This window comes from Poecilia latipinna, unplaced genomic scaffold (genome assembly GCF_001443285.1).
Source record: "Poecilia latipinna isolate Pla-1442-1.1 unplaced genomic scaffold, P_latipinna-1.0 Scaffold3986, whole genome shotgun sequence".
NCBI lineage: Eukaryota > Metazoa > Chordata > Actinopteri > Cyprinodontiformes > Poeciliidae > Poecilia > Poecilia latipinna.
In genome coordinates, this window is record NW_015116602.1 from 10370 (window position 1) to 20760 (window position 10391).

Genomic DNA, 10391 nt, shown 5'->3' on the forward strand with positions numbered 1-10391 from the left:
TTCTGATGGGGTTCTGATGGGGTTCTGATGGGGTTCTGATGGGGTTCTGAGGTTTTGATGTGGTTCCGATGGGGTTCCGATGGGGTTCTGAGGTTTTGATGTGGTTCCGATGGGGTTCTGAAGGGGTTCTGAAGGGGTTCTGATGGGGTTCCGATGTGGTTCTGAAGGGGTTCTGATGGGGTTCTGATGGGGTTCTGATGTTTTGATGGGGTTCTGATGTGGTTCCGAGGTTCTGATGTGGTTCCGATGTGGTTCTGAGGTTCCGATGGGGTTCCGATGGGGTTCTGATGTGGTTCTGATGGGGTTCTGATGGGGTTCTGATGTGGTTCCGATGGGGTTCTGAATTGGTTCCGATGGGGTTTGTGGCTCGGTTTGTCAGCTGCTCCTGACAATCTGCTGATTTCTGCAGCCGGGCCGGTCCAAGCCTTTTTGGGGCCCTAAGCACATTTTCATCTGGGCCCCATCAACACACATCGACACCAGACGCTTCATCATTCCAAGGCTTTGTGCGTAGCATGCTAACATTAGCATCATTTGTGGTTAGCTTCCATCAGCCTGACGTTATGTTTGTTGATTTTAATCTTACAGGAACAGCAAACAAACAAAATGGTTTAATTTACATTTTGTGGCAAATTTTAACTGCTGAAGTTACTATAAACAAATTAACAAGTTTAACGTCTTGGATTTGAAACTTGGTGCAACATGTGTAAGTTATTACGGTCAAATAAAACTAAATAACTTGGCAGCCTGCTGAGTCCTTCCTGCAGATTCAGTTTCAATTTGGAAAAGCTGCTGCAGGGAGCAAGCAGGCTAGCCACAGAGCTAGCTGCAGAGTTAGCCACAGAACTAGCCACAGAGCTAGCCACAGAGCTAGCCACAGAGTTAGACGCAGAGTTAGCCACAGAGTTAGTCGCAGTTAGTCGCAGAGTTAGCCACAGAGTTAGTTGCAGAGCTAGCCACAGAGCTAGCCACAGAGCTAGCCACAGAGCTAGCCACAGAGCTAGCTGAAGACTCCAAATTTTTCTCAAGAAATGCTTTCGTGGTTAAATAAAAAAACTGCAGAATGTATTTTGCGACTGATTAATCCTCAGGATAACGTATCAGTAAATGAACGTCTGGCTGCGGTTCTGGTTTTCAGCAGGAGGAATATGAAGACCTTCTGGCCGTTCTGGGAGGAACTGAGTTTCAGTTTAGAGACGCTCCAGGTCCAGATCCTCTGATCAATTCTGGATCTGGTCCGGTTCATGAACCTCCTGGAAGCTGCAGCTGCTGGACCCTCTGCAGAGTCCGGAGTTAACAAATGAATGAGGATGGAAGATATTTCTTTTTTCTGATGACCCCTGATGCTAACGGCCTCCAGGCTGCAGCATCACATGATGCTGCCATTCATGACGCCTCCATTTCCCAGAAAGCTCCTCCGCCTGCTGCAGGATATTATTAGCTGGAGAGAATGTGGCCCATAAAAGGTTCTGGCTGCAGTCGAGGCTCCTCAGGGCGGCGACCCGACCGCAGAGCGTCTGCAGCAGGAAGTCTGTTTACAGAGCCAATCAGCTCAGAGCTGCTCAGACTTCACTTTCTGCCCAGCAGAAGATTTATTATGATCTAAACTGGGATCAGATTATTTTCAGGTCATTAAAAGCAGAAAGGGTTCTGAGTTTCAGTGAAGCGGACCGGCCCGTTTTCAGGGTTCTGAGAGGAAAACATTCCGGCTGCTGTGCCGACATGTTGGATCTGGGTCAGGAATCTGTGGCATGTTTCTGAGCAGCCGACGCCTCACACACACCACAGACCAGCTGCTGCTGCAGGATGACAACACAGGAAGACCTGGAGAAACCTGGATTTCTCCTGAAATCCCAGGATTTGTCCTGGAAAACCCCCTGGAGCCTGGCTGACCCCGCTCCTCCTCCGCCTCCTTCAGGGCCGGAAGCGCAGTGGGACAGCGGGGCGCCCAGCACAGGAAGCACATTCCTGGAGCACAACGCTGCAGTCTGTGTCGCAGCACGGCCCACATGCTCCTCCTCACAACCAGCAGAACCGAGGAGAAGCAGACAACATGCATCCGGACAGAACCCGACCAGAACCTTTCCTGACCTCAGAGGAAAACAAAGTCCAGACTCTTTGGTTCTGACTGAAGTTTCATCCAAACGTTTCGGATCCGATGGGTTCAGCTGAAAACAAAAATCTGCTTCTGAACTGAAAGTAGGTAGTTAGAGATTAGCCAGACCAAACCAGACCAGGGCCAGAACTGATTCCTTTACAGTCCACTTCCTGTTTCCCTGGTCACCACGGCAACCGCCAGCCGAAGGAGGCCAAAGGGAAAAAGGAGGAAATCAAGACGTCCATCTTGAGTTTCACTTCCTGTTTTCCATGACCTCATAGTGACATCACTTCCTGAACTCTTCAGGTTCTAAAACCATTCAAACTCAAACCTGGTCCAGCTGAGCACAACTGGACCGGGTTCAGATTCACACAGGTTCTTCTGACGGACCCGGCTGTCCACCAACAGCAGTACCAGTCTGGTTCTGGTTCTGTTTTGGGTCTGGTTCTGTTCTGGTTCTGGTCTAGATGTTTAGGACAGAGGAGCTTAAAGGTGCTCTGGGTCTGGACCAGAACCAGAAGAACCAGACCATTTGAGTCTGTTGTATCCGTCAGAACCGAGGGAGAACCAGTCGGATCAGAACCAGTGGAGTTTGGACCAGAGACCCGGTAGAACCCAGAGAGCTGAGAATCGGGTCAGAAACCCAGAACTGATCCAAACCAAAGTGAACAGAACCAGAATCTCAGCAGCTCTGGATTCTGGCTGTCTTCACTCTTCACCGATTTTCTTCCTTCCACTCAACTTTCCATTCATATGCTTGGGTGCAGCAGGTTTCCTCTGACTTGGACATGACGGATCATTTTCTGTTAACTCCTGAACGTTGGGCTTTCCTTAAGTGACTGCATGAGTTTCACTTCCTGCTTTAAATTATTGAAACGTTTTGATCTTTTAAAACTGAACAGAGAAACTGAAGGCTCCAGTTTGTGATGAGAGGTTAGAGGTCAGTCACTGCTGACTCCCTGCTCTGATCAGAGCAGGGAGTCAGATGACGCTGCGGAGCCTCTGCTGGTAAACATCAGCTGCTCCATGAATCACAGACAGACGATGAAGAGTTGCTGGTCGTCTTCCTCCGAGTCTGGCAGCTTTCAGCCTCACCCAGAGCCAAGATGGCCGCCGCTGCAGGTGAAGCTAACGGTCCAACGCCCGTTGGAAAGAAAACGTCGCCACGGTTCTGGAAATACTGCATGTGGCCCAGATGTGGCACAAGTACAGAATTCTTATTTAATTTTTGGTCAAAACTGGTCCAGACATTATCCAGTGGTTCCTGATCCCGACCCGACCCGACCCAGAGGGCCAGAGGTCCGTACACTGTTGGGTGGCAGTTATGATCTGGAGCCTTTTGGTCCAGATCTCAGTGCTGCAGGTTTTCTCTGTCTGTACATAAACACAGATTGTCAGAGTTGAGTCCAGTCTGTGTAAATGTCTGGGCCCAGCGGACGGACAGGGCTGTACAGTGGGGGCCCAATGGGCCCCCTGGGTCCCCTGGGCCCAGGGGCCTCTCCTTTAGTCTGTTAGCGATTAATCAATACCTAAATTAGTTGACAATTATAGTCGATTAATCGCGATTAATTAATTCAGCTGTAGAATAAACCCGTCATGTTTTGCTGCACCGCCCATCTGGAAGAGAACGTCCTAGTCCAAGTGCTAATCCCAGCGGACTGCTGGTTCCACTGGTCGTCAACTGGACCAACAGAACCAGAACCGGAGTCAGGTCCGGAGTTTCAAAGATCAGTGATGGAAACATTTTCTTCTACAATGTTGATGGGAAAATAATATTTAATGAATGTTTTCATTCAATAGAAATAAAACCGAATGAATCATAAAATAACTTTATTATTATTATAAATAATTATTTATCACTTTTAGCCAAAGTTAGAACCAAAGAGCCGCAGGTTGGAGACCGCTGGACCAGAACCAGAACCCAGCAGATGTCAGAACCAACCCGACCCAGAAGATAAACGTTGGACCGCCTCTGCAGCAGAACCACTCAAACCAGGCTTCTGACCCGTCGGTACCAACCTCTGGTGCAGAGAACAGAACCTCCCCTGCAGCTGGTCCAGTCCTCTGCCTCCTTCACACATCCAGAAGAACCAGCAGGAGGTTCTGAAGAACCAGCAGGAGGTTCTGAGCCGCACAGAGATGGTTCCACCTCAGAACCCAGCAGAAACATCTGGAGATTCATCACAACATCAGAACCAAACCTGCAACCATCATCTGCCTCAACTGGACCACTAGAACCAGAACTTTCCTTCTGGACCAGCCGAACCGCCCTAGGCAGAACCAGCAGAGCAGCCGGACTGCCTGAGCGGCTTCCAATCAGCTGCAGCTGGAAGGACTGATCTGATTGGCTGACTCTCTGCAGGTGATGGACGTGATAACCGGACCGGTGCCGCGGACCGGACCGGGCCAGGACTGGTTCTGGTTACTCACTCTTCTCTGTCAGGGTCAGCTTCTCCTCCAGACGAACCCCCAGCTCTTTATAATCCATGGTGTCGGTCCAGTCCGGGTCCAGACGGGTTCATTCCTCACAACCAGCGCGGTACACGAGCCGAACTCCGGTCCAGTTCTGCCTAACACACCCAGCTGTAGAGGAAGGAACGGAACCACGGACGGTTCGGGGGAAAGACTCGGATCCGAACAGAACCAACGCCGGGAATACAAAAAGTGTTCAAATCTGGCTTCCGAACCGGAACCGCGAGGTGAGTTCTGAAACACAGAGGTTCGGTTCGGTTCTGCGGTGTGAAGGTCTTCACTGAGGAATCTTCAGGGAGAGACTGAAAACCGAGGAGGTCAAGTTCCCGAGAGGAAGGTCACACTTCCGGTCACGCACTTCAAAATAAAACAAATGCTGCTGCTGCTACTACTACTACTACTACTAATGATAATAATTAAGCAAATCAAAATAACATAAACAAAACTAAATTGAATTAAATACAATAAAAAATAAAATAGTAAAACAAAGTAAAGTAGATAATAAAGTAGAACAAAATAAAAAATAGAAAAGCATGAGACTAAATTAAATCAATATCAATAAAATGACCCAAAATGTAATTTTGTGAGTTTACTTACCACTGAAAAAATGATTTAATGTAGAAATTTTAAAAATATGATCAAATTAAAAAATAAAAATTTAATTAATGATTAAGTAAAATTGAAAAAATAAACTAAATAAAAGTTAAACAGTCAATAAGTTTAATAATCTTAAAACATTTGGCATGTTTTAAAATGATGTGAAACAGAATGGTTTTTTGTATTAATATAATATTTTAATGCTAATAAAAATGTTTAAAAAGAGGCCAATCCAAACTTCAAACAACAATATTCCTCTGAGTCGTTAATAATTTAATAAATAAGAAGCTCGTTGATCTCTCCTGTTAATGCTGAGGAATTTTCTCCAGACCTTCAAAGTGTACTTTCTAAATTAAATTAAATTTTTATTCCGTTTTAAGTTTAGACAAAACTTATGAATTACTTTAATTTTCGTTTGTTCCATTTATTTTATTTTGAAGGCTTGAGCACCTCTTTTCCGCTCGCTGTCTCTCTGCCGCTGCCTTGACTTTTTTCTTATCGCAGCCAAAACCTTCATGCTGGACAAATGGACGGAACCAACTGGAACAAGATCAGAACCGGGTTTTCTGGCCGAAGCGGACCTCAGGTCACTTCTGAGGAACTCTGACGAACCGAACCGGTTCTCCTGACGCCGGTTCTCCTCAGTGTGAGCCCCAGAGCCGGGAGGTTCTGCTGCGGTTCGGACCCTGAATGGTTCGGTCCGCCAGATGATTCAGAGCAGCTGAAAGCGGCGAGAGGAGCCGCGCAGGCCGGCAGGGCTTCAGGCCGGAAACTCAACAAGACCGAAGAAACAATCAGCAGAATTATCCCAAAAACAGAAAGTAGAGATAATAATTATAACATTCACAAAAGTGTATAAAGTTAAACAACATATTAAAAATAACATATAATAATCTGCTATTAAGAACATTGTGCACATATTTGATGTGTATTTGCTCGATTCTGGTGGCAAAATGCTTCATATTTGATGAAGATGTGACGTTTTATGAAGTAAAGCACTTTGAACTGCCTGGTTGCTGAAATGTTCCATAAAAATAAGCTTAGCTTGACTTTTGCATCCAGTTATTAATCAGTTAATCTATAAATAATCACCAGATCATTTCTACTAAGGATTTTTTAGCTGCAGATCAAATATTCAAACTTTCTCTAAATGAATGAAGTTACTGGCTTTTGGCCAATAAAACTTTTGTTTTCTAATTAATTGAATAATTTATCTGCATTTTTTATTCATTTTTAATATTAATTAATATTATCAAATGTACACTTCATTTTTTCAAATGAAGTGAAAAAACATTCCAAATTATATTTTCACTGCATTCATTTATTTATAGATATTACAGTATCAAGCTAAATATCAAGTATACCAACTAAATATTTAGCTCCAAGCTAAATAGCTAGCTAGGAAGCTAAATATTTATTCAGCTAAATATTTATTTAGCACCTGTAAACTTTAGATTTCAACTAAAATCTCCTTTTTCCTGCATGATCAATAGTTTTCCAGACCTTCTGAGGGTTTTTTGCAGCTGAACATTTTCAGGTTGCTGGTTACCAGTGAAGGCAGGATGAGCTCAGGTTAGCAACGTTAAGCGTAGCTGCTATGTTTCACTGTGACCACTAGATGTCACCATCTCTTAGACAGCGAGCCTTTAAATCTGAAGCAGCTCTGCCTGGTGGAATGAAGCCAGCCTCATTGTGCATAACAGCCTTGGTCTGTTTCCACTCAATCACATGACATGCGCGCGCGCACATACACACACACACACACACACACACACACACACACACACACACACACACACATCCCGTCCTGCCCTGCAGCAGTTGGTAGAGCTTCTCCTCTCAGCTGTTCCTGGACCAGCAGCTGCTGCAACATGACCATCAGTCAGAAAACAGCTGACCTTCCACAGCAGCTGATTCATTCTCACACTAATAGATAATAAAGGATGGAAAATGTAATTTATAACTCATGTCAAGCAGGAGGAGCTGTAGGAATGTTTGAGGCTTCGGGCAGTCCTTTGTCACAACACGAGGATTGCAGTAAACTGAAACATACATTTTATTAAAAACAAAAACGTTAATAATTAGTCTGAATGTCTGAATCAAATTTAATCCTTTTTCTGAAGCTGAAATGTTCCTGAAAGTGTGACTGAAGAACATTCCATGAACCTCCAGCTCTGGCAGTGTTTCCTCTAAGTTTATCTGATGAAGAAGGAAGAGGAGTCAGGTTTTTCTGATGCTCTGAGATGTGTTGCTACTTCACTTTGACATGATCTTTTCCTTCTGGTAAACTTTCCCTGCTTTTGGCTCCATATCCGCTTGGAGATTGAAAATATTCCTGAATGCAGCAGAAAACATTTCCTGGTTGTTCTCCAGCTCCACAAGTCATTAGGAAATATTTAAGAAAACCAAAAACGTTTGGAAAACTTCGATGGATAAATGCTGGTGATAAAACTTTGAACACAGTGAAATAACAATTAAAACTAATAAACTTCATATTCTCTGCTGCTAAATCGGCATCTTCGCTGATCAGATCTCATTGAAAAACATCAAAAATTAACGTGAAGCTGCAGATAAGATGGAGTTGTTGTCATAGTAACTGTTTGAGTCCTACCGGAGCCCTGTCGTGGTCTGGAGCGCCCCCTGCCGGAAGTATCGGAACCCTGCGACCACTGCAGCCCGCTGCTTCTACCTTTTCCTTCGCTGCTGTTTTCCAGAGAGCCTCCTCCCGTCATGGCGATGCACGCTAAGGCCACCCCACCTCAGATCCCGGACACCAGGAGGGAACTAGCGGAGCTGGTGAAGAGGAAACAGGAGCTGGCTGTGAGTAGATGTGGATTTTGGGCGTTTTATCCGCGGAATTAGTCGCTCCGCCATTAATTGAGGCCTACATGCTAAGCTAATGGAGGCTAACTAGCGTTTAGCTCTTGGTAACTCAACGGTTACTTTCCTTTTAAAACGCATATAAAACTATATTAGAAAATTACTGAATGGATAAAAAGCCCATGTAGTGTTTCCTAAAGGTTTACATATGTTTATTATCGTTGAAACATTCAGAATAAACCTGTTAATAATGCTCCATTGTTAGCACGGAAACGTACAGCTGCCAACGGTTTGACTGAAATCTCGCGATATCAATAAACATCCAGTCTGTTAAACATAACTGATGAAATTATTTAATGACTTCCAGAAGAACAAATATAAGTTTATGTCTGAGTAGTTTGAAATTTAAACAGAATATAAATATCTCCTATTGTCCCAGAGTGGAGAAATTTAGCTGCAATTCAAATGTCAGTAAGAATGTGGAGACGCACAAAGGTAAAACAATATATTTATAACAATTAGAATAAAAGAAAGTAAGGACAAAATACGACATAAGAAAATACCACAGTACTACAATTAAAGCTACATTGCAGTTTACTACACTAAAGAGAAAAATGTTTAAGATGAACACTCTACTAGAAATTAGAAAAACAAAATGGGGTAAAATTTGATTCATTTACTTTTTATTTATTTATTTTATCCAATAATGTTGATTTTGTCCAAACATATCCCTCACCTGAACAGCTGTCTGTTTCAACCTAACAGGAGACGCTGGTGAACCTGGAGAGACAGATCTACGCCTTTGAGGGCAGCTACCTGGAGGACACCCAGATGTACGGAAACATCATCCGAGGATGGGACCGCTACCTCACCAACCAGAAGTAAGAGGAAGGTCTGACGGGTTTTACCTTCTGATGTTTGGTTCTGATGACCAGACCCTCCATTTTTTTTACACAGGAACTCCAACAGTAAAACTGACAGAAGGAACCGGAAGTTTAAGGAGGCGGAGCGTCTGTTCAGCAAGTCATCTGTGACGTCTGTCGCTGTGAGTTCTGTTGTTGCGTCAGGTTCTGGTCCTGGTTCTGTGTTGAGTAGTGGGCTCATGCCGGTGTCTGCATTGTGATTGGCAGGCGGTGTGCGCGCTCGGAGGGATCCCAGATCACATGAATGAAAAGCGTGAGTGGTGTTTAACTGTCAGACTGCTGTGGCAGCGCCCCCTGGTGGTTCTGATGTTCTGCCGGGTCTCTGCAGGCGAAGCCGGCAGCGGCACGGAGAGCGACACATCTCCGGACCTTCAGAACCAGGAGAATGAGCCGAGCCAGGACGACACAGAGGACGTGGACTCAGCGCTGCAGGACCTGAAGCCTCAGAAAGCCGCGTCATCGTCCTCGTCCAGCAGTCACCACGGCAACCACAAGAAGAGGAAGAACAAGAACAGACACAGGTACAGAATCCACAGCAGGTTCTGACGGCCCCGAAATCGCTGGATCCTGCAGCAGCTCAGAACCCTCTGAGGCTCATCCAGTTAGAAGGTCTGAACCTGTAGAACCTGGACCCGACTGCCGGTTCCGAACCGGTATTCTGACTGTCTGCCGTACCGTAAATCCAGCAAACCTTATGGCACATCGATGCTACGTCACATACTGCTTACTCAGCAGATTTCTTATGAATCCGTCATACCTGTGTGTTTCTCAGAAGTTTACGGTAAATTGTATTTCATTAAGCTGCTATGTTAATCAGACATATTAACATAAATGACTTTTGCTGTTTCCAATATCGTTACCAAACTGTAAACAAGACATTCGTCCCGTTTAGCGTCACTATTACTACAAACACTGTTTGACTACAAGTGTGGTCGGGATATTTAGTCCCTATAGCTAATCTACCTTTTTAATATTTTAATACTTTTTTAGAAAACTGCACAGAGTATGTCCTTAAAAAGCTGATGAGTAGCCGGATGCTGACCGAAGCTGCAAGCAGAACATCACCTCTTTCTGGACGCCGTGTGGAAATAACTGGATTTTTCTTGTTTTAATTTTTTTATTTTCTGTAAACTTCTGAGAAAAAAACACACAAAATGAAACTCCTACAGGTATGACGGATTTATGAGAAACGTAACATCGATGTGGGCATTACCACGAGGTGTGACCGATCGACAGAACACCTGTTCAGACCTGATTAGTTCCGGAACCATGTGAACGATTGTCACTGGGCTGCAGCTGCAGCAGGTTGGCGGTCCGCACCGTCTGATGAACTAACAGCTGCTGCTCTCTTCCTCCATAACGCTTCCTCAGCCCCTCCGCCATGTTTGATTATGACTTTGAGTAAGTCTGAAATTTACTTCCTGCCTGCTGCCTGCTCTGCTGTTTCTACTTCCTGCTCTGCTGTTTCTACTTCCTGCTCT

General features: G+C 44.8%; 2 protein-coding genes across 5 annotated transcripts in view; one reads left to right on the forward strand and one right to left on the reverse strand.

Moving 5' to 3' along the window:
- LOC106942015 (MAP7 domain-containing protein 1-like) overlaps nucleotides 1–4921 on the reverse strand; it is a 14472-nt gene extending 9551 nt beyond the window's left edge. The window contains exon 1 of one of the 2 annotated variants that reach the window (XM_015025184.1): nucleotides 4529–4921. In XM_015025184.1, coding sequence (XP_014880670.1) covers nucleotides 4529–4586 — 58 coding nt within the window. In that variant the 5' untranslated portion in view covers nucleotides 4587–4921. The remainder of the gene's footprint in view (nucleotides 1–4528) is intronic. The other variant, XM_015025183.1, reaches the window with a different exon arrangement.
- A 2849-nt stretch (nucleotides 4922–7770) lies between these two features.
- The window catches only part of meaf6 (MYST/Esa1-associated factor 6), a 6634-nt gene continuing 4013 nt past the window's right edge, over nucleotides 7771–10391 (forward strand). Inside the window, exons 1-6 of one of the 3 annotated variants that reach the window (XM_015025187.1) lie at nucleotides 7771–7987; nucleotides 8753–8868; nucleotides 8945–9032; nucleotides 9118–9163; nucleotides 9239–9431; nucleotides 10282–10311. In XM_015025187.1, the coding sequence (XP_014880673.1) occupies nucleotides 7898–7987; nucleotides 8753–8868; nucleotides 8945–9032; nucleotides 9118–9163; nucleotides 9239–9431; nucleotides 10282–10311 (563 nt within the window). In that variant the 5' untranslated portion in view covers nucleotides 7771–7897. The remainder of the gene's footprint in view (nucleotides 7988–8752; nucleotides 8869–8944; nucleotides 9033–9117; nucleotides 9164–9238; nucleotides 9432–10281; nucleotides 10312–10391) is intronic. The other 2 variants (XM_015025188.1, XM_015025189.1) reach the window with 2 other exon arrangements.